General features: G+C 39.9%; 1 protein-coding gene across 2 annotated transcripts in view; it reads right to left on the bottom strand.

The window, feature by feature from the left end:
- Positions 1-617: 617 nt before the first annotated feature.
- SLC6A5 (solute carrier family 6 member 5) overlaps positions 618-25,302 on the bottom strand; it is an 85,998-nt gene continuing 61,313 nt past the window's right edge. The window contains exons 14-18 of one of the 2 annotated variants that reach the window (XR_014508758.1): positions 15,598-15,698; positions 9,908-10,075; positions 5,070-7,944; positions 3,858-3,961; positions 618-3,315 (exon numbers count right to left, since the gene is read on the bottom strand). Coding sequence is in view for 1 of the 2 variants with exons in the window: in XM_083430746.1 (XP_083286872.1) it covers positions 7,789-7,944; positions 9,908-10,075; positions 15,598-15,698 (425 nt within the window). In the remaining variant the exon portion in view is untranslated. Of the gene's footprint in view, positions 7,945-9,907; positions 10,076-15,597; positions 15,699-25,302 lie in introns of both variants that reach the window. The other variant, XM_083430746.1, reaches the window with a different exon arrangement.

Below are 25,302 nucleotides of genomic sequence, written 5' to 3' on the forward strand. Positions count from 1 at the left end.
TGGGAAAACCTGCTGTTTCCTGCTGAGTCTAAGCAAACATCAATTGGGTTTTCTGTGGATTGATTGACATCTCACCAAAAGAACGCAGATTAAGCGCTATGGTTTCAATGAGATATTAGTTATGTATGGTCTTGGAATTTGTTCAAATTGGCATGATTGCAGCACTGCTTCAACACTCTTTGACTAACTGAACTGTGCAATTTAGATTATGCTAAGCATGTTTAGTCAGGCAAAAAACATGCTGAGTTCTATGGGTTTCGATCCAAACAAGGTGTGCTTGGTATTGCAGTTTCTCTGCCTCATCCTCCATCAATGGTCCTCCATCCAAAATGTCTTTTCCTTCCTCAATTTTTATTTAATATTCTGTATGATTGATTTAATGCAATAAAAGGATTTAAACAAATCCAATCAGTCGTTTGATAAGTAATTAATTATTCAAAGTGCTGCAGAGCATCCTAATCGTTAAGACTCTAACCATCTAATTGATATTTGCTCCTGCATCTGTGCACTAAATTGTATTCCCCTAAGAGAGCTGGATCATTTTTGTTTTTTTGGTCACCACTCAAGTTTCCTAACAAGCACATAGAATCATCTAGTAGACACAACAATAATTCATATTTTTTAAACACTGGACATTTATTTAGGTTCATTTTTTTTCCTGAACTCATACATTAGAGGATAGATTCTAATTTGTAACATCAGAATATAATAAGCAAATATATAATACAGTAAATTGCATTTATACACATAAATACAAAATTTGAGGTAGGGCCTCAAGAATAATGATTTATTAAATGAATAATGTATAGTATATCATCATAGGTGCTATATAAGATAGATAGATATATAAGATATGCATCCTTTGAAACATAATGTATTTTTTCCCATTAGCTTATACATGGAGAAAATATAATGTCCTGATTAGGGTACATATCTTTATCCATAGGCAGCAGTACCCCTATAGAATGCCTGTAGTATTTATGACATTACGCAAGTAATTAAGAATTAACCTATTCCATGATAGGTCCACAATAAAGTGCCTAAAAGACACAAAATACACTATATACTCTAGGTGATGGACAACAATATATTCTAGTCAAACACTAATTTTATTCCTAACAATGAAATACACCTATAAGGCAAATGGTTACCTGAAGATGTATTTAAAACATGGCGGGCAAAATCATACTATTGCAAGCAATAAGGTCCAGCCCAGCTTTCACATTTTAAATTCAGTCCATCGAAAGCACACACTCGCTCTCTTTCTTTGGTTATTAGCTGCCTGGTGGTGACACAAAGGCAGAAACCATAAATACCTTAAATGCATTTTTCTCCCCTTCTTCTTAAACCTACAGTGGAATGCTAAGTTCCAGGCAGTTCAATAGGCACAGTTTATTATGTGCCAAAGTTTCGCTACAGGCTAGGAAAACAGAGTCGCATAAACACATTGTGGCTAGTGGCAGCATTTAAGGACTTCTGACTGAAACACTTACTGGGAGGAGCCCAGCAAACACCACCACCGTACATCCTGGGACTTGAGCGGTGGTGAGATCTCACTCAAGTCACTTTTAAAAGGGACAGAGGTAGTACAGCAGGAACAACATCTGCTAAATTAACCTCTCCCTGTAGCAAAGGAACACCTGCCAAGCCTGCAACGGAAAACATTGACATTCCATTCTCATCTTTCTTCATTTGAGACAGAAAACCTGCTAAAAGGTGCAGTTTAATAGGAAAGAAAAAACAGCATCTGCATGAAATAAGCAATAATTCTAGTACGAGGCCACTATAAGCCCATAAACCACATAATTGTGCATGTATAGAAAAAGGTATGAGGGAGGGGAGGGGAGGCTCATTAATGCTAAATGACATTTTATGGCAAAAAGAAACCATAATAAAGAGGAAAGTTTTTCCCCCCAGTGCAGACTAGGCATCCAATCAATGGAGCAGAACCTGATAGAAACAATAACTTGGCTCAAATGAAACGTTGGCCTAAATATATTCCAAGCCTTTTTTTTCTAATTAAAGTTCATTTTGTTAAACCCTCCTTTTAGAAACAAAGTGCTGCTATGTCGAACACACAGGTACTCTTTACAGATGACCCTAAGGAATTTTAAGGTGGAATATTTCAGCTTTAAGCATCATTTTAATGTACAATAGTGCATTTGACTTATTCAAAAGTTTGCTTCATTTGTTAGACAAAATGTGCCACAAAGACAATCTACGAATAGGTTTTTAGTATTTTCATTTGCAAGGTCATCAGTTATATAAATAGATATGTCACTTTTCTGTAAATATGGCTTTCTTTCTTTTTTACTCTTTTACATTTTTTAAAATTACAGTTACTAAAATACTTTAATGTTCAGGAAGTGCTCATAAAATAAGTGCAATAACTACTAGACACTCCACACAGGTATGGCATGTACTTGATTATCATATAACCAAGTTTTGTTTTGTAGATTAAAAGCAAAATACTGCGCTTGATACATTTAAAAAGGGAACAAATGCTTTTGCTCTAATTGAAACGACTAGATCAGTGAAGACTGATTTTCTTTTTTAAAAATTTATAGATTCTGTACCCTAGGCACTAGGCAGAAACTAAAATTAGACTGCTCATGTTCAGCGCCCTCAACTGAAGCTTTCCTTTCAAGAGGATTTTTGCCATCAGATTCAATGGAAAATTACTACCATTTGTAAAATAGGGTGAATTCAAAAATAGTCATTTCCCACAAACCAGTACAAAGCAAGCAAGTAATATTTGTATCCTTCGGCATACATGTGCTCCAGATTACACACACTGCAGTTCTCCAGACCAGCTGAGTATTTCAGAATAGCTGTATGAATTTCTACAGCATTAAGTGCCAATTTATATGACTTATCAGAGTCATAGTGGCCCTTCAAAATCATCTGAAATGTTTGTACATATTGGCTAGCTGCTTGTGGCCTGTAAGCTTTTACAACCAGCAAGATTCTCTCTAACACACACACCTGCACATACATATTTTTATAGTGATTGCCAAATGCTGGATCCTGTGCATGTGGTTCTGGTTGTGCACAACTCACAAAAGCTTTTCAAGTGGCGAGTGCTCATGTGGTTACATGATTCAGCCCTTACTCTACCAGCCATGTTTTGAGGTCACCAGTTTATTTCAGTTCAGCCAAAAATGTCTTAGCAAAGGGACGCGTGAAAGGGCTTGGTAAGGCTACAAACCTCCAGGTGCTTGCTCTTGAACAAATGTGCAAGAGGGCTGCAACAGGTTTTCTTTTTTAAATGAACTTTAAGTGGAATATTAAGACACAGTTCAGTTGAAATTGAACCTGGAAAAAATGTAATCATGTGATTAGGTTTTTCAGTGTAATCAATGGGATGGGGGGGGAGGTTAACTTTGGCAGGGCTGTGCCCTATTCATTCTAAATTGTAGGAAACCATGGTTACTTTCCACATCGACTGCTGTGGTTCAGTTTATGAACCCAAAGTATTAGGCAAGAAGGATTACCTACTTTTTTCCATGAAAAGAGTAATACTTGGGCAACGCAATAGAAAATATATTAAGATGAAAAGCTGCCTTATACTGAGTCAGATCATTGGTCCATCTAGCTTTCTGTTGCCTGCTCAGGCAGTGGCTGTCCAAGAGGATCCCCTGTCTGTCAAGGATGCAGCAAGGGACTTTCTGTATTCAAAGCATGTGAAATAGCCCATCCCAAAAGGCTTGGACATATAGGGCATGTTTCCCACTTGCAGGAGAAAATGGGAAGAACTTGTATATTTGGGGTTCTATATCTAAATTACATATCCTATTAGTCTTTTGACTACTGTTGCAGTTGTACATATGTTTAATACAATGTAAAGTAGTACATACTTTACTCCAGAAATCTTCAGTTTCCCTCTACAGAAGGCTTACAGAAGGTTCTCAGCTGATGTTTTCGTTTGATCATTATTTTACTTTGTATGTTGCCTTGAATGCTATTTTAGAAGAGTTCATGATTAGCAAGTTTTTAAAATACTAATAAAATGTTGCAGAAATAAAATCTGTGCACCAACATGCAGTATATGGATTTGGACTGGGTTACAAAAACAAAGTTAACAGAAAGGTAAACATAACACAATATAAAATTATCCTGATATAAACTGGTTTCTTCAAGACAGTACTGGTTGATTTTGTTTCATTTTACCCACCATTCTGTTTCAAACTATTTTGTTTGTAAAAGGCTAATTTCTAACTCCTGTTTATGAAATTTATTTTTGCCAAGAGCAACAGGTGGGTCTCCAAAACACAGCTCAGACAAGAAACGAATGCCAGAATGTAGCAGTTGCCCACTGAATCATCTGGCAACTGGTTCCACCAGCACTGAAATAATCCAGGTAAATTTGTGGAAGGTTCACAGTCAGCTTTTCAAGACAGAAGGGAACCAATGAAGACCTCTCTAAGGGCACACACAACATCTTGAAACATCACCTTTTGGAATTAAAGAGACTTCACACATGCCCTATTATTTCATAGGAGCATTTAAAGAGGTTTTCAGCAGATTGTGCTTATGTAACTAATAAAGGGATGGGGCAGACAGAATATTTAAAAATCTATTTTCCATTCCAATTGATGGCAATTTGTGCTTCATGTTGGCTGCCCAAGGACTCATAGTCTTTCAGCAGCAAAGAACTGGCAACACTATTTGCCCCATGGAAGAGAAAGTTCAGCAAAATGATTCTAGGCAACAATCCAGCCACCATTAAGCACACTGTTATAACTGGTTATTTCTGTGGAAACCGTTTAAGCAGGATTTTAAACTGTTCCGTTGAAATCAATGGGAAGTACTTAACTGTGGCTGGATCATGCCCAAAGTTTTGTTTATATATGCATGCTACAATCTGAAACATTTTAAACTTTTGAGTAAGGCCCATTGAACTCCGTGAGGCTTGCTTCTGAGTAGACACACATAGGATTGCACTTAAATATTTTAAAACACACGTTAAGGTTTATGTCATTTTAGTTTCCATTTTAAAAACTTCCCCACCCACCCGACAGGATGAAAACGGCACATCTACAAAACACAGCTTTTAACTCAAGATTTACCTGAGACCCTGTAATGTGAAGACAGGCAAAAGGAAAGATATGATATAAACAGTCCCCTGAAAGAAAGTACAATTAGATTGGCTACTACAAACACTAGGAGGGGGAAAGAAACAGGCAAAACTACTCTAAAACTCACCATCTCTACACTGGTTGCTAAGATATTTTATAGGGACATATAACAGCACTAGTACACACTACAGGAACACCAATCACTTTTAAAAACCTCATATATGCATGTATAGGATACAAGAGGATACTAAAGGTTACAGTTTTGCCAATTATTTAAGACATATTTTTCTCCCTCATGTATAGTGCATATACAATACAAACAAGGGTTATTTCTATGGCATTTGTTGAATGTATTCTTACAAGCTCTATTTTCAATCTAGTTGTTAGGTTTAAAACTACTTTAAGATTAATACTTGTACATCACTGCACATGTTGCAGCGTAATGCTATGGGGTGTACTGTGTGCAGTAACACAATTATGGGTGGCATGTCCAAGAAACACAATTCTCGCTCTTTCTCGTTTTAGACTGTCCCTATACCACTGCAACTTGTGGTGGTGGTTAATGGCATATGAGTTTGGAATAACTGTGGATTGGGAGGAGGGGTATAAAAGCAAAGTATGTACACCTCAAGGTGGTTGTTTTGAGGAAGAATTTGTCTTTGAAAAGTTATGCGTTGTATATAGTAATAATTATTTTACAATTATTAATAGCAACAATTTTATAGACTAAATTCAGGGTTCAGGTACTTCACTCACCCTGCTGGCTGAAAGAGAAGAATACATCGAAAGGCTGTATAAAGAACTTTGTAAGAAAATAGCAGGGGCAAAAGACACAGATGATCTACAGAGCTAAACGCTAACAACTGTTTTCTATGTAGAAGCTACGATATACATACTATTGTAAGAATATAAAATTAGGCACAAATTATATGATGGCTTCTTGAGAAGGAGAGAGTGTGAACGGAAGAGTGGAAAGCAAGGAAAACATGTTTGAGACAAACCTAAAATGAGGACTTGCGTTTTCTTCCCTCTCTTCAGTTTGCCAAAATGATTAAGATATTTCAAAATACTGAGAACTGAGGCATTTTGATGAAACAGAAATAAAAACCTAGTAGAGTATTAATTGAAATGCATGAAATTAAGACAGGGGTGCCCATCTGCCTCAGCCTGGCACTCTCTTGCATCAGATTTCAAAACAGAGATACAGCTTTGTCTCCCACAGTATTCAACATCATGCTCTTATTTTATTTTTCTCCACACACACACACACACACACACCTTTAAAAGAGCCTGAAAGGCTCATTAATCTCTCTCCACACCAATGCCAAGTATCATATTATATTAGTGCACTATATTGAAAGGCTGTCTCCTTGTATGCATTACAAAGCAGCTCTGCTAGTGCCAATGTAACTAGCAGCCACTGAATGGAAGACATGTTGGCAGAATCAGTGGGCTGTATTCAGCTCCTATGGTGTAAATGCTGGAAGATTCAATTCAAACTCAGGGGAGTCTTTCCACTTTCGTATCTGGCATCACCGAGGTGGGAATCTAGTCCCATATGTTGCATACTAACTCTCAGCTGCATCCTGCAATTTTAAATTGTTTCATACAACCAATTCCAGCTTGTGTGTGAAGCAGAATAACTGCAGGATGAGGGAAAAGAGGGCCATAATTTAGAGAGCACATGTTTTTGTGTATGATATTCCAGGTACAAACCTCAGAATGCTCATGAAAAGAGATCTCAGGTTGAGAAAGACTTTGGCCCAACTGGGTCTAAGATAGCAAGTTTCAGGGCTGCCCGCATGTTAGGTTTGGTAAGGAACAGGATCAATAGGCCACTAGGCCTGACTCTTGTCCTAGCTATATATCCAGTTATGGCCACACATTCCATTAAGATATTAGGGTGGTTGTAGGCTGGGGCAAATAGATATGAAAAGGATTTGCCAAAATGGCAGCCCAACCACTTAGTTGTAGTATTCCAATAATTTTACATATTAAGACACTTGGTACAGAGATGGTTCCCAGGCCTAATTTAATGTCCTTTAAAATCAATAACCACAGTACAGGAAAACAAATTGTTGTGACTCTGCCACACTCAGGCAAACCTAGTAAATTTGCCCCACCATTTTAGCCCCTATATTTACCGGGTTTTTGCAGGTCATGAAAGTAGGCTATGGGTACTTCTGTACTAGATGGTTGTTTTGGTAACATATTCACTTTTTTTGTGAAAACCAACAGTAAGATGGTAACCATGGATGTGTCTGCCTAGCACAACATATAGTTGCCAACCCACTTTTCTGTCAGCAAAACTAAACCACAGGCAGTGCTCATGGTGTTCCCAGATGGTGCCAGCAACCTGTATCCCACTCATATGACTGCAACGGAACAAAAACTATTTGTGTGAAAGAGTAGGATTGGCCCAGCGCTCACAGAAGCAATTTCCCAAAGCAACTGACTGATTGTCACTGTTTCACAATGAATGCATTTCTTCCTGGGCACCACTGTGTGTAAAAACCCAACCCAGTACTTAAAGTGGTCTATCTAGTTCTTTACTACAAGCATGCAACGGTATATCTTACTTTCTAAGCAACCACTTTCAGGCACTGTGAGGAGGAAAAGGGACAATGAGAAAGAAAGAAAGAAAGAAAGAAAGAAAGAAAGAAAGAAAGAAAGAAAGGGCTGTACAACATAGCCACAAGTGGGGGAATTACTAGCACTGGGTCTCCAGTTCAAAATCTTTCGGTGGCAGTTTAAGTCCAAGGGAAGACGTTCCCAGTGGGTCTATCATATTCTGGTATCGTTCACCACGGTGTTTAGCCAAAAATGGTCCCCAATCTGGCTGTGGAGAGCAGACCAACTTGAGCCTCTAGAATTTGCAGGAGGGAGGAGAATTAAAAAAGTTACAGAAAGCAGATCAGGATCAGGTGAAATTAATGATATGTTAATTACACTGCACAGTATTATCACAATACTCTGCCATTCAGTGTTTGTTTTCCACAAGGCTAGTAGAAAGAAGCATTCAGGTTTTAATTATCCGGCCTTCTTCATCTTCTCTCTCTCCTGTGTCCCCAAAATCAGGCACATGAAAACAACTCACAATCACAGACACCCTTCACCAAATTCACACACCAAAGCACATGTGCTCAACTATGTAGCCCAATCATCTAAGCAGTAGGTTGCTGCATGAAAATAATTGGATTTTTGTTTATCAAATTTCCCCAAAGTATACAGATGACCAAAAAGTAATACAGTGCCAAGACTATGCAAATATTTTAATTATCAGATCACAAATTATTTTAGTACTATGTGTGGAGGGGAAACAATGAGTTAATTCTGCAAAGATGCAGACAATTAAAAACTGAAGTCATTGTTAAAGATAAATAATTTGACTGGTGAATTTTATATAGAAAAAAGCAAAGAAAAACATATTTATGATGGTTTAAAAGGGAACAATTATATGTTTATTGCCTATTAAAGGGAATCAAGCCTCCATATCAGTTATTTTAATTTCTGCTTAATTACCAGCTTGCAACCTTTGCCTCCCAAATTGACTGTAATGAACTGGGTAACTCAGCTACTGTGCTGAAAATGAAATAACTGCTTCAGTGAAATAATTTCCTTTCAGACAAGATGCAATGTTTTGGCACTACTTTGGGTAATATCATTTAAAAGAAGAAGTGATGGCAGGTTTTTTTGAATACGCAAGCTCTTAAGGTTAGAATTTGATGAACAAAGTTACTGACTTGAGAAAGAAGGGGTGGCAGCCTGAAAAATGCAATAGGTTTTAGTATAGGTTTTAACTCACTTTACAGGTAGTTCAGAAGAATCAAAACAAAACAATAAACTCTTGTTTTTATTGCTTTGCTGTGTCACTACTTGATAACTCAGAAGCTATGTTTTCTATACAGTATGCTTATTTTGAAAGAAAAAAAATGATAATCCCCAGAAACGGGGCCTAGTGCAGTTATTACAGTACTTGCAATTTTATGTATTATTGAACACATAGTACTTTCAAGTATTCAAAGCAGTTTACATACACCATTTCAACAACAGTTCAGACTGTGGAGTGTCTTGCCTCATCCACTAGGCCTAAAATCTTTCAACTTGACTCCATTATGTCAATAGAACAGGCCCTTAAATATTGTTGTGAGTTGGGCGGTTAGGCTATATACCAAACCCTTTCTAATTCCTGGGTCCAGCAAAGATTCAATTGTTGGACTAGCCAGGCCAGCTGCTTGGTGAGCTAATGCCCCTCTAATTATGGGCTGTTAGGGTAAAAAAGGAAGTGGCTTTGTGCCGGAGGACAAACAGCTGGGCCCCTACCTCACCTGGCTGTAAGAAAAAAGGACATGGAGCAGAGTTGAAGTGGGTGTTCATGTGTGTTAGGGAGCTAGAAGCAGGCAGAAACTGGAGAGACAGAGACATGCTTGGTTTCTATTTGAATCCAAGGCTGTGGCTATGGGAGAAGCAAGGCCTTCTGGGGTGTTAATGTTGTGACCCTCTCCATTGTAGGCTCAGGTTGTCTATATGTGTAAATAAACCAAATCCCATAAAGACATCATAATCTCTGCTGTCCCTCATTCCATGGAAACCAAACCCTTGGGTAAGGGCCTGGAAACCCAGGAATCACACACCGCTTGAAGATTCGTGTGCAACAATATATTCTAAGTCAATGTGGACCATCCCCACTCCATCAGTGCTGAGTCATTATGTTAATGGGATGTGATTCTTTTGCTTTTCTAAGCACTGTTTTTGAAACTGGTGTAAACACATGAGATAACAACCTTATCCTATATCCTTAAAAATGGAAGAGAAGGTGTAAGACTTACCTCAATAAATCTGCCAGGAGCTATGTGCATTTTTATCACAAACATAACGGGAATCCAGATAACAGAACAACCTAGCATCAACCATCCGAGTACCATAGACCAGCCTGGGTAGTGGTAGCTGCCATAAGTCATGGGTTCCCACTGGTAGAAGCTGAAGCAAAGGATGAACTGGTAAACAAACAAAAAACACCATCAGCAAACACACTTGGATACAAGCTGTACAAAATGTATGAGTACATTATACATGCACACACACACAATTTGATTCATTTGAAACGGTATGTGTGCACATAAACAGTCCATATCATTATACTACAATAAATATACTTCTATAATCAGATCAGAGCCTCTGTTGTACCAGTGTAAACCTAGCATAATTCCACAGACATCAATGGAATCAAGTTATATTTACATGTGGGAATGAGACCAAAACTTTGTACCTACAGTAAAAAGCTTTATTATGCAATCTATTGGCAGTGTAACTGAATGTAATTGTATTATTATTTCATTGCACTTACTGTATATAGAGCAATGCATCTGCTTCTGCTGGTGCATAATTCAGTAACATCTATGAACTGCCTACATTTACCATAATTTAACACAGAAGGTTTATAAAACTGTTGCCATTAATGCATATATAAAAAATGACAACTCGTGAGATGTAGATCCATTTAAAAGCAACCTTAACTATTCCTATATAGCAAATGTTAGTTACATCTAATATTAGTCTGAACAAAGACAAAGACAAGAAAGACGCAGGTTGGCTTTTCCCCAGTCTTATGTAAAGCACTATATGCATGTTTATCAGTGTGAAAAACTTCCTCTGTTATGAACAGAACTCCACACATGTTACTGTTGCATACTGTATCTTTCTTCCCTTAGGTAGGACAGTGACCTAGGGGTGATTCTTAGCAGAAAAGGGGTAGATTTTGGCTGGAAGAGAAAGAATTGGGCAGTGCCTTCTCCACCATTTCCTCAGCTTAAAGACACAGCCTCTCTTTGCTGCTTTGTTGTTGTTTTTTAAAGGTGGGGGTGGGGAGATACATGCAGCTTCATGTCAACAAAAATGAACGAGGCACATTAGGGGATCTGGGAATCTTTCCCTGCTGTTGGACAAGGGTGGAAAAGGCTATTTTGTTTCCTTTGTAATCCCCTCTACCCCATATTATTATTTCATTTCCGGATGTTGTTATTCACTTAAACTGATGCTATTAGTGCTGAGGACTGCATGTGGTGAGCAGGCCAGGAGGTAAGGACAAGAAGGTAGGCAGTGGAGAAGGCAAGCTGCCTCTGCTGGTAGCCTCATTCACTTGCACCCACAAGAGGCAATGGTGGCAGGGAGGAGGAGGGGAGGAGGTCAGTGCCTAGCGGACAAGTGGCAGGCAGCGACTGAGTCAAATGGCAGACCCCTCACAGGGCTAGATAGAGGGGGCAGCCCTTTGATAAAGCAAATCCAACCTGCTTGTAGTTTTCAGTTTGCTGCCAGTCTGGCTGCAATGCAACCTATCTCTGCCACCAGAACAGGACTCTGCACCTACTCAGGAATAGAAGAGCAAGAAGCATTCATCAGCCAGTTACAAAGGAGCAACTAGGACACCAACCACTCCTAGTATAATTCATATCTCTCTCTCTCTGTGTGTGTGTGTGTGTGTGTGTGTGTTTCCTACATCACACATAAATCCTGGATCATATGATGCACACACACAACTTGAACTGTGGTATGGCTAACTTTGTGGTAAAATCTGTTCTTTGTGTAGGCCATTCGCTGCTTTCCAGAGAATGTAACCCAGTTGAAATATGGATTGTAATCTGAAAATCTGTGTGGCTGGTATTGCTTAGCAGAAGCATATACAATAGCTGAGCCCCTTATATGATTATATGATAATCACCACATCACACTGAAGTACTGAACAATGGCATCCCTTGACCTTGCTGAGTTTTGCTGGGTAGTTTTCAACCCCATCTGCCTACCAATATATCATATATAATCTAAAATGACTGGGCAAGTGACGTGTGGTAACACAGGGTAGCCTAAAACTGAAATATATATAAACTTAGTTTTGTGGGGTATTATTCTAGTCCAAGCCAGTCTTGGAGTGGTAAAATCTCTCAAAACAAAACTATGTGCGTTGTGTCATAAAAAGGGCACTTACCGCTTCTCTCCTGGATTGGTTTATGTTTGACCCCACCCCCATTAGCTAGGACAAAAGAGCATCCCAATGATAAGGAGGAGAAGGAAATAGATTTTGTGGAATTTTTTTGTCCTAAAGTTTTTCATTTATAGAACACTATCTGTAAATAGCAAACGGATGAACTCTGGGAGCAGTGCTTGCTGCTATCCAGGTGGCAATAAATTTGGAGAACAATATCGATGCAATTCTGCAATCGACAATGACACCAATTTTTTAAAGTAAGTATTTACAGCAGTTTTAGTTAGTTTTTTTAAAAAAAAAAAAACCAGGCAAGATTTCCATGTTGTAATCTCAGAGTCCTGTGGCTGCAGTCTGGGTAATCAGGTCAACATGTCATCTATGTTTAGTGGGGAAAGTCTTTTTGTACCTCTAAATCATCTCTGCTTTTCCAAAAAAAAGTGAATAAAACTATGTAACAATACTATACAAATTTTAACCATTTCTGGGTTAGCTATTTAAATATAGCATCTGAACACGCACATTGCCTACCTTTCTGTCTGCTGACATGCATTAATATATCCTAGATTTTAGTGGGATTTTTCAAAGATAGCATCTTATTACTTTAACTGGTCTTAAATTAACCTACTCATTTACATCCATCACACTTTCTCTTTCTCATAAAAATAATAATCACCTATTGACAGAGACATGCTGTTCCCAATTCATAAGAGAAAGCAAAGAAATGATGAGGTGGGGAGGGAGAAAGAGGTGAGAGACAAAATTCACAACAGTTGTATGCATGTGTGAATATCCTTGCCCATTGTATCTCAGATTTGTACCACTAACTTTAACCTACAATAGAAATGCTTAAATGTACTGATCTTTTAAACTATTGGATTAATTGTTGTAGTTAGGCTTTCAGTCTGGGAAGAAACAGACTGCTTTAGGTTCTAACACTTGGACATAAAGGGTTTAAAACGTTCTACCTTCAATAAGCTGTTCAGATGTGGAGAACGGTGATAAAGGATTCTTTTATCTCAGTGCAAATAACAGGTGCTAAGAGAATATAATAGTATAGGGTCATGTTCAGAAGGAAGTGTAGGGTGTTCCTTCCTCGGGGATTCAGATTACAGGCAATGTGAACAAACGGCTCTTCCGTTCTATCTTTAGAATTCTGAAATTGGTCATTAATCTGTTTTAAAATGCAAAGGTATCCCCATAATACTTCAAAGAATAAACTGCAGTAAAATAGGGGAGACTTCAGGAAGCATATGTGATTATGGCTGCTTATATAATAAATGCCTTTGTTCAATTCCCCCACCCCAATGATGATAATGTGAGTGCCACACTGTTTAGCAGTTTGCAGATTGACCTTGACGACTATAGAAATATTAATGGATTTCCCCTCCCTTTTTCTGTTAGCACCTCACAACACACACACACACACACACAGAGAGAGAGAGAGAGAGAGAGAGAGAGAGAGAGAGAGAATATATCTAGCACTGGAAAATTGAAGCTCCTGATGCAGAGTGGCACCTAGTGGCACTAGGAATCATTTGCTGCTAAATTGCACAAACATTTTTTTTAAAAAATAGTATCTTGTGCTTTGCATTGGAATACATTAGCTGTGCACAGAAAGCAAAGCCGTGTTTACTTAGAAAGGTTTGTCACAATGACTCAATTTCAGTAAGTGAACTTGATTAAGAGAGCAGCCATTGTTCTAGAGAGAAATGAACACTTGGCAACACATTACTCCACCCAGCCTCAAAAACGAGCTCACTTCTTAGAAAGATGGCATCTCTGTTCAACAGAGCATTTAAGCATATGGCTTGTTCAAATGCACTCCTCCTATCAACTGCCATGAGGCTCATTTCCGTCTGTGAGCGCCTTGGCAAACCTGGAGCTTGAGATTTTAGCCCTTTCCAAACTGACAAATACAATTAGGTTCAGAGTTTCAGATTGGTTAGGCTGCATGTGTTCATTCCTCCCAGTGCCACACAGCTGCTTTTCCTGTGCTAAGTATTTCCTGCGGGAAATACTTAGGACTCCCCCTATATTATGTGAGCAGGTGATGGTGTAAGGTGCTTATTCATGGTGAGATTCTGTACACTGGAAACAGCTGGGGCTGGCATGGTACGGTGGAGCTGCCCTAACACCAGCAAAGCTGCAGCTTTCCTTGATGGGATGCCACAGGACATGGTGATGCCAAGTCATGGCTGCATGGATGAACCAGCAGAGCCATTCTAGTCTCCTACCAGGGCATCAACACAGCCTTGACCTGGCTCTACCTTACACCACCCAGGTAAGCTGCAGCATCACCAGTGTTGGGATGACAGCTCTGACCCAGCAAACTGGCTGCTACTGACTGGAACCACCTGGGCGAGGTCAACTGCATGGGCCTCTTTGCTTCCTCACCCAGATGATTCTGAAATACATATACTTGCCATTTCAGCATGATAGCTCACTGCAAAGCAGCTGTCATACTGCCTAACTTACTAAGTTAAAGTAAGTCATTAACTACAGGCAGGACTGCAGCTACTGCAATATGAAGCGTCTGTCATTTAACCTATGATGAAACTGAAGCTTACAACAGAAAAACAACAATCCTATATTTATATATATACTTTGCATCCTTGTTTGGTTCATACTTGCACACAGTATAATTTCATTAATGCATGAGTGAGAACATCGAGCACAACCACTGAAATTTATTTCAAAATAGATAGGAGCTATGCAAGAGCAAGTTCCTTCATTTCAGTGCATTTCAATAGGGCTTGTTTTGGAGAATTTATTGGTGCCTCATCATCCCCATCTAGACAAGTTGTACACACACACACACACACACACACACACACACACACACTGTATGAAATAACAGAAAACAAGGATCAGAAATAAAGGGAAAGCAGCCATCTAATGAATAAAGATTATTCTGTGACACTAGAAGCTTGGATAAGTTACACTGCAGTATTTGGCAGAGCAATCTTTACGGAGGAGCAGAATGATGGATCCATCATCAGCTCCAAAGTCTTTCAGCTTGCACTGGCCAGAGTGGAAGATTGTGGTGGTGTTTCCTGTAATTCCAAGCTTGTGTAGAAGAGAAGCCCCAAACACAGGGATCCATGGGTTTTGGATCCAGTGTGTTCAAGGCTACAACACCCTGCTCCACCACACCCAGTGGCTTTCCCATTGGCTACAGCTGGAAGTAGTTTTCCATCTGACTAAATAAAACAAGGACATCTCCCCACCCTGCTATGGTGGAGCTCCCCCCTCCCCAGTTAAAACCCACCTGGTGGCACTTGTCTCCACCTATGCCGGCTGGAAGAGAGCTAAATACATGCAATCCTACTCCCATTGGTGAATGTGGGTATGATTGTTCTCTAAATACATTGTAGAGATCTCTTTTTGTTTCATTTGAAAATAGCAGGTTTAACTAACAGATGCTGCGGCTATTATTGCATGATTAGCAGTGAGGAAGAAGAAAAAGTGTCAGAAAGAAACAGATGTTTCAGAATAGTCTTCCCTTCTCAATCGAAACCCCCTTTTCCTGATGCTTACTGTTAAAATAGTCGGGGTCACAAAAGCCCAACAGACTCTCCAGAATTTGCTTGGCTGGAATCCAATCATCATCTCAATGTCTTCACAAAATCTTTGCAAGCCTGTAAAACAAACAAATGTAAATCCAAAATGCAAAAGAGACTAGGCTGCAGCTTACAAAATAGCTATTGTGATCTCCCTTGTGTCTAATTATGGGAACAGACACTCTGACTTGTCAGCCCAACTCTTCAAGAGGCATTCTAACCATATGGTATAATGTGGGTTGTTATATAGATAGCCATCCTAATAAATTATTTACACTCACAAAATTGGTACTGTAATAAATATTAAATATACTTCTGGCTTTTCCTCCCATATTTCGAAACACAAAAGATAAAGCCTATGCCATTTTACTTGCTACAGTTCTGCAGGATCATATATTTCTTTTTCTCATTTTCTCCCTAAAGAAAATGTGGTGTTCCTTGTTGTGGCAATGAAGATTCATGAAAACTTAATTGAAATGAATGGAAATTACATACAACAGCAATGTTTGTGGAATTGCTCCCTTGAAAGCAAACTTTTAAAAAACACAATCATTCCCCCTCCCAGTCCCTGAAAACACATAGCTCTATTAGTCAGGCTGGTAATGATTCTACTGTAACTGGTGAAATCAGAATAATTGTTGTGTCCAGGTTTTGTTTGTTGTTCTTGGTTGTTAACATCCCCTCTATAGACAAATAGGTGGGGTAGAAGCTGGGAGAAAGGCTTCTAAAACAAAGGTCAGGGTGTGCAAGATAATATTTTATGTATTTATTTAACACAATGCAAATCCTATCAAAGTTCCTGCTCTGGATGGGGTTACAGTGCTCCTGAAGGTGCAGGTTTGTAGCTTGGAGGTACTCCTGAATCCTCTGCTGTCGCTTGAGGCTCAGATCGCCTCAGTGGCCCTAAGTGTCTTTCATCAGCTTCAGCTGGTGGCTCAGCTACTCCAGTATCTGGACAGGGATAGCCTAACCACTGTCGTCTATGCTCTGGTAACCTCAAGGTTAGATTACTGCAATGCATTATACGTAGGGCTATACGTAGGGTTCAGAAACTTCAGCCTGTGCAGAATTCAGCGCCCAGGTTGCTCACCAGAGCAAGACGGTTTGAGCAAATTACACCAATCCTGGTCCGACTGCATTGGCTACCAATTAGTTTTCAGGCCCAATTCAAAGCGCTGGCTTTGAGCTATAAAGCCATAAACAGCTCAGGACCACAATACCTCAAGGACCGCCTCTTCCCATATGAACCTACTGGACCCTGAGATCATCTTCTGAGGCCCTTCTTCGTGAACCTCTTCCTCGGGAGGTCAGGAGGGTGGCAACATGAGAATGGGCCTTCTCTGCAGTGGCTCCCTGTCTGTGGAATGTTCTCCCCAGGGAAGTTCACCTGGTGCCTTCACTGTACACCTTTAGGCGCCCGGCAAAAATGTTCATTTTTAACCAGGCCATTGCCTGACTTGATCTACATCCTATACCCTTTTTAAAATGCTGGCTCTTTTGGGGGGGGGTATTGATGTTGTTGTTTTGATTATATGTATTGGATATTTTATGTGAACCGCCCTGAGACCCTTGGGTATAGGGCGGTATAGAAATTAAAAAATAAATGAATGAATGAATGAATGAATGAATATTGTTGCATGTCCCCCCCCCCCCCGATCTCCAAACTTAGTGAGATTCCTTTTGGGATGAGGCACAGTGGTGTCTTCATAGGACCCAACTCCTAGGGGCCGAGGTCACATCAGCCCCCCCTAAAATGTTTGAGCCGCCCCCCAAGTTGGTACGCTTTGCCATTCAAATAATGTGCATGCGTCACATCTTGTGATCAATTATGCAAGGCGGGGTTTACCTGCCCCACCCCCCAAAAAATTCATTCAAATTGGCACCCCGGGTGGCTTTATGATATATGGTTTACAAATTTATACACACTGAGCCTATGGTGGAGGCGTTCACAGCATTAACACCCCAAAAGGGTCTTGTTTCTCCCATAGTTGCAGCCTTGAATTCAAACAGAAATCAAATATTCCTCCGCTTCTCTTTATCTCTCTCTCTCTCTCTGGATTGCTGCTTTTCTTCTTACCCACATCCCTGCAAATTCTGGCTTTGCCCTTCTAACTATCCAGAAGTTGGGGGATTTATCATCTCACACAGGGCTCCTTTCCTTTGTTGCCCATAATGGCCCATCACCTAGGCGAACACCTCATCAGGAAGTTAGCCTGGCTTATATTTTAACACTTGCTGGATCCAGGAGTTAGAAGGAATTCGAGGCATAGTCTACTTCCTCCCTCCCCCCCCCAAAAAACCCCTTGTAACACTATCTTGGATATAACATATTGACTTCACTATTAAAAAGTGGGTGTCAAGGACTGAAATTTAGTTGAATATTAACTAAAATGCCAACAAAAATTACTAGATAAAACACCAACAACAAATTCATCCAGAAAAATATTCCCCAGTATCAATAGAACTGTTTCCCTTGACGTCAGTAATGAAGTCAGGACTGTAATTCTCACATTATTTCAGTCCATTGCCTCTTTTGTTTGCTATGCCTTCACAAGATTGCCACATTATCTAGTTTGTTGCACGAGTTCTATGCACACAGCAGGTGCCTTCTGTCTTAATAAAAAGGGACTAATATTGATTTGGTGCAGCTTTCTTTTCAAACGTGCAATACAGCAGCGCAGCACCATTTTGCACTAGATAACAATTGGACAGCGTGATTCCCCCCCCCCCACACACCTTTTCATAGCTATTCCTCACACTGCTATTCCTTACTACTGCCTGGTAACAGATTTGTCTCATAAAACCCCCCACAAAACATTGAAAAACTGCCACTGTCATGAAATATTCACTTGTTAAGGAATCCCCACTCTCCCACCTTGAAACAAAATGAAATGTGTAACTTCTCTGTTTTGGTGTTTAGGTCCCCTCCAAGTAAAAACAGAACACAAGGCTTTAGCTAGTCACACTGAATATACTGTAGTGGGATTTACTTCTGCATAACACCGAACTAGCAGGTTGCAATCCAAGAACTCAGCAGGGCTTTCTTTTGATTAGAAATGTACAGTATAGGATTGTACCATTCTATCCAGGCATTCTGTTCCTTCATATGATAGGAGGGGAGCAGGGATGAACATGCTAGCTTCACACACACACACACACACACACACACACACCATCCCCATCACCTTCCATGCACTGGAGAGATAACCTTTGAATCAAGGAACATTTTCCACCCTGTAGGAACCCCAGGTTTTTTTTGGGGGGGGGGTATAAATTCTGGGCAGAACAGACTCCCTGCTGCAGATATATGCTCTGAATTCAAGGAGGGTGGTGAGGACAGCAGTAAGGGGCTGAGCTAGCATATTTCTCTCGTCTCCCCCTTTCTATTCTAATCACAAGAAGGAATAGAATGTCCAAAGAGAGATAGAATCACTTGTGAAACACCTTTAGACATTGCCACAAAGGACATATAAAATGGATGAGAATATGTCATTTCCAAATTCCAGTAGGAGATCAAAATTCCATCTTGGGAACAAGACAGTATGACCAATTCCAACACTGGACTTTTTAGGGCCATATCTAAATATCTAAACCTGTCATTCCATATCTTTGCTTCCTATAACTCTTTGTTTTCCTTCTCAGCATGGGAAAGGGTACAAGTCCACAAGAAAGTGAAGGCCAAAGGTAGGAGGTGAAGAAATCAGTCTCCTTCCATCCATGGAGTTGGAAGGATGACAACGATTGGCGTTTGTGTAGGAGCAATTATGTGACAGGCTTACAAACAGCACTACACAGTATGAGTGTTGGTTAATTGCAGATAAACAATAGACATAGGAACAGGGAGTATTTGTGAGGAATGACTTGGTGAGGAATGACTTTTGGTAGACAGGATCCATCTTGTCTATACTGAACTGCCTTGGCATGCAACGGTTCATAATTTAAACTAAATAAAAGTACAAAATACAGATATAAGAGCAGAAATGAACAAGAGCGCAATTTTACTTCTCTCTCCTGAGGCTATTCTTGCAGAAAGAAACTAACTGAGCATTCATTGTGTCCTTAAGGAAGAATAAAAATAAAGATAGTTTTGATTATTCTGGCAAGGGTGCAGAGAGAAGTGGATGAAAGCAATTTAGTTTAAAAATGATTCTTTTTTCCCACTGGCTTATAGTTCTTTGTGCATTGCCTTGCATTTCACAATAAAGTAAATGAGGATTATGCATGCGATTTATGACATGCAGTGTGAAGCCCTAATAGCGCCTTACTAATCATTCACTCTTAATCTGAGAAAATGGCAAATTAATGTTTTTTGTGTATGCATGTGGAATGCTTGCCAGTTTGGGGTAGGATTACAATACAGAACTAATGAAACAATCCTTAGAAAAGGTTTTTTCCCCTCTTTTCTAATTTAAAAACTGGAGAGCTCAGTGAATAGAACATGTAACTAGAACTAAATACCCAAAGACAACCTGCTTATTGTTGTTATTTTAAAAATAGTAAATACACAGAGAAATATGTTACTCAAGTGGTAAACTAGTGATTGTGTTAAGAGACATAACACATCAAGCTGAAAGCGTATTTGGAGAGAAAAAGAGAAATGGCACTGCAAGTTTAGGTAGCACCTCTGAAGGCTACAATCCTAACTGCATTTTCCAGGGGGTGAACCTCACTGAATCCAGTAGAAGCTACTCCTGAGTAGACATGGCTCAGAATGCATTGTTAAGGATGCTTCTACCAGTTGCTCTAAGAATGCCTTTTAACCTGGAATGTATCACTTTCAGAAGTTGTTTATGCACTATTAAAAAGAGAAGAGAAGCGAGCTGGTGAAAAATTGATTTTCAACTAAGCAATGTGAGAGATTTAAAACAACAAAAAACATCCTTTGTGACCTGTACAAGAACGCTTAGCCAACCCCCCCCCCCAAGTAAATTCAGAAGAAATGTATTCTCAAAGCTACAAACATGAGCCTGACCAAACTGCGGGAGGCAGTGGAAGACAGGAGTGCCTGGCGTGCTCTGGTCCATGGGGTCACGAAGAGTCGGACACGACTGAACGACTAAACAACAACAACACATTTTGGTGTTTTTGTTTTGACTTATATTCCACTTTGCTTCAGTTGTGGAATCCAAGGTGGCATAATCGTGGTTTCCAGGAGGTCTCCTGTCAAGGCACAGACCAGACTCAGGCCTGCTCAGCTTCAGCAAGGTTGTAGTCTTATGTGCCTTCAAGACCATACCCTGGATAAGTAAACATGCTAAGTTACATTTTACCATAAGTTAAATGTGTAATTTGACGTTGTATGGTTCTTCCTTGGAAGTTTTAAATTACAGTCACCGGTAGGGAGTGGGTGTGTCTGGTCAGAACTGGGACCACAATGACCCTTTCTCCCATGTCAAAATTCTAATAAAAATCATCTCTCTCTCTCTACCCCAAAGCTGCTATTTGACTTGGTCCAAAACACTGATCACCTATGGCTGCTTTTTAAAGTTTAGAACAACAACAACAACAACAACAATGCAATGCTGATTAAGGTGCCTGAATAATCAAGGTATTAATTAAATAGCTGCAAAGCCCTGGTGAAATAAAAATGACTTCAAGAAATGGCTGAAAGTCAAAATTGAGGCTGCCTGTCAAATCTCTGCTGGAAGAGAGTGGGACTGGTGACACTAAATGCCTGGGCTTCTGTAACACAGGGGGCAACTAACAGCTCTCCTATAGATGACCAGGGGAATACATTTATTCAAGTCTAAATTGATATCATAGCTTTTCTAGTTAAGGTTTATACTTTGAAGTACAGATATGCCACAAAACTGAAGCAGCTTGTTTCAAGCAGGACACCAGTTATATAGGGGCTGTGTGTGTGTGTCTGAGCTTGCGCAAGACGCAGCTTCTTTTGTACCACTAAAACTGGGCGTGCACAAGGGTAGAATTAGCATCCAGACATATCAGCTTCCATAGGCAGCATGGAACTGAGAAACTCTAATTCAGCTAAATAGCTGAAAAGGCCTATTTGTATGGAAGAAGAAAGCAGGATAGGGCATACATCCTACCCATCTTAATTTACTGCTACAACGATCAGTCTGAGCATCACCTATTATTGTGACGGACTGTCACACAGGCAGGAGCCAGGTGATAGATTTCACTGAGAACTGACAGACATTTGAAATAATGATTGCTGCTGTTCACGGGGTGTAAACACATCCCAGTTTCACCTCCAGTTAAGCAGGTGGTGCAGGTTTCTATACAGTTTCAAAAGCCTTTCTGATGGTTAAATGTGGCTGAGTTGTAAAGGCAAGCAACATAAGCATGAAGTATAAATTTATTTACAAAGAAAAGGGCTACTTGGGGATCTCAGCAGAAGAGAAATAAACAAGGAACAGACTTCTGTTTCAAATATATTTACAGTCCAAGGTTGCCAGGTATTTTATCACAAGTCACAACTTTTAGAGCTACTGTTATTTCCTAAACTTGTATCACTGACAATAAAGCAGTAGGCGTGCCAGCTTTCCTTCAAAAATACACATTTCAAGCCCTTTTGGATACTTAGAAAAGGTAACTGCCATAAAGGCTTGGGAATAAATACTGAATAGAAATCCAAATACATTTGCTTAGTTCATGGTTTTAACTCAGTCTCAAAGTTTAGAGCATGGGCTTAAATGGATATGAGAAAAATATGAAGGCATGGGTTTTCTTTCTGTAAATATTAAGTGTTTCACAGTAACAACAGTCAATGTGGAGAGAGTAAGAGTAAGCAACAAATGTAAGGATTGACATTTCACTCGCGCCACTCAGTGGTCAAGACATGAATAGCACAGAAATGTTTCTTAGCAGTTTCATATTACAGATACAGAATAGGAATTGTAAGCATTTTTAAGATGTTTTAGAAAGGCTTTCTTCCCCCTGCAGACATGCTGTTTTATCTGCTTAGTAAACACATTACACTAAGAGAGCAACACTTGCTTAAAGCATCACTTTTTAAAGGGTGGAAGAACACCTGGTTGTTTTACAAAGCAACAAGTGTACACTTTTACACATACAAACACTTGTACATATGTCAAGACAGCTTGTACCTGTGTTAAGTGTAACTTGTGGACAGACCTCACAATACAATATTGTTCTATAAGCTTCCTTGTGAGACAAAATTGGAAGGGCCAAACAACACGTACTGTTGCATCATATCCTATGTATGAGTCTCCCAGAATTATCAGTGGAAAAGAGGCTGCTGAACTAAATAAACCTTTAGTCTGATGCTCTAGAATAGAGATGGGGAACCTAATGCCCTCCAGGTGTTGCTAGATGACAACTCCCACCATCCCTAATCATGGACCATGCTGGCTGGGGCTGATGGGAGTTGGAACCCATCATCATCTGGAAGGACACAGGTTCCCCATCCCTGCTCTAGGTTTCTTATGTTCCCAGACATTAAAGGGCAGTAAAAGTGTTTAGTTTATTACAATATTTTTACCACCATGGGGATACACTATCTGTCTCTGTTGCCTCAGGCCCCAAAATGTCTTGGACTGTTATTCAAAAGCCTATGATGTAAATAACCTGAAGTGCTGTGAACTTAGTCCAAAGCTGTCAGGGGATGGAGAATTCAGATACGCTTGTTACTAATAATTAGTCATCTTAAGATTGCAAGGTATTAGGGTTAATGCAGCTATGGCAATGGCACTTGGAAAAGGCCAGGGCTGGATAGCACAGAAGGCATTGCAAGTCAAAGGCTGGCAGGTGACTTGCAGACTGGTGCGATAGCACAGCAGGTCACCCAATGGCATCAACACAGAGAGGAATATGTTTAAAGATGGTTTGTCCTTCAAATTTCAAATTTAGACAAATCCTTATATATGGCAAACTATGGCAACTGCTCGGTAAAACTAAAATTAGGCTAGGTTTTCCTAATATACGTACAATTATGATAGAAATCATATGTGAAGACCAGTGACTGAAGTGCTACAAGAAGTGTCTTATTCTACCTCACAGACATATACATACATGCACATGCACAACCCTGAATGCACTTGCAAAACTATCAGCTGATCCATTGAGGTGGAGGAGGAAGGGCAGCGAGGAAGATAATCTACACTCACACGAACTGTTGAATGCCACTTTGTGAATGTTTTCCCATCATAGTTATTAATCTCATGATGGAAAACATAACATCAGCACAGACTCTGAAAGGACATACTGAGAGCTAGAAAAGAACAGAACTGTCTGATCCTATCACTAGGAGACCAAATGTTGTAGAGTAATAATTTTTAAGCACTTTACCAATTAAATGTGCCAAGTTGTAATAATGTGTATGTGAGGGAAAGTAAGGGGTTTGACATACAGTCAAGATTCAGAGGCAGTTCTGGTTCAAGGCATTTTGCAGCCTAAATGGGGGCCAAATGGCCTAGAATCATTACAAGTGCTGCTGCACCATTCAGACACCAATGCTGCTTTCATCCATTTCCCCTCCACCCAGCCATACCGGCCTCAAGCAGACTTCTCTTCTGTGCTTTTCTTCTAGAAAAAAAGGTGCCAGTACTGCATACCCTTGAGTACCCCCAGAAAAAAGCTGTTATTCTGCAGGAATTCCTGTCAACACAAGGAGAGTCAATATATTTCAGGGATTTTGTATTATGGTACCATCAGTGACCACTGTGCTGGGTTGAGTTGCATAGACAAAAATAGAGAGATTCCTACCCTCAAGGCACTGTCAATGGAGAACAGTGATGTTGCTGATGGAAATGAAGAGTGATTAAGTGGGAAAGGGATTCGAAGGACACGTTGAGTATGTCATGACGAGAAGACATGGAAGCAGACTTATCAGATGGATTGGGTATACAGGACTGGACAGAGGGACAGTTCTGGGGCAGAGAGGTATAATTAGGTGTCATCGTTATACTGGTGGTTGTAAAATCCATGACATTTGCTGTGATGACTCAAGGCAGTGTACAGGGGGCACAGTGAAGACCAAGAGCAGACCCCTGAAGTAGCCAGACAGAGTGGGGTGAAGCAGATGAGCACCCCACAAGTGGCATTATTGAGTAAGCAAACTGACAGGAAGAGAACAAAACTGTGAAAGCCGAAAGGAAGGGTGATAGCTCAGTGGTAGAGCACATGTTGTTGCATGCAAAAAGTCCATAGTCAGTCCCTAGCATCTAGGAAAAACCCTCTCACCCAAGGCTCAGGAGAACCACTGTAGACAATGCTGAGCTATTTAATTCTACGTTCCTAAGGTATGAAAGTAGTCAGGATGAAGGTCAGATGTATAGAAGGTAGCAGAAAGATCAAGTGGGACAAGGTTAGAATATAGACTTTTGAATCTGATAGCAAGAAAACCACTTGTAATGTTGGCTGGACAGTTTAAGTGGAGGACAATGAGAGAGATGAAGAGTGGGATTTGGAAAAAGAAAATGAAGACAGAAAGAGTGAAGAGCAAGAGTGAGACAAAGGGAAGAAGCAAGACTGGTCAGTTTTTTCCAGGGTAAGGATGGGTCAATATTTTTTAGAGAAAGGAAGTATGAACTACTAACTCTCTCAGATTATTTTGGGTCGCTCAGCTCAGCTCTCTTATGCTTATGCTTAACAGAGCTGTGAAATCCACCAACTCATCCCTGAATGTTGCTTGATAATCTGTCTCAGGATGAAAGAGAGAAGAGTCAGGAACTCCTGACTCTACTGAACTCTTGATCTT

This window comes from Podarcis tiliguerta, assembly GCF_965153285.1.
Source record: "Podarcis tiliguerta genome assembly, chromosome: 1".
Taxonomy (NCBI): domain Eukaryota; kingdom Metazoa; phylum Chordata; class Lepidosauria; order Squamata; family Lacertidae; genus Podarcis; species Podarcis tiliguerta.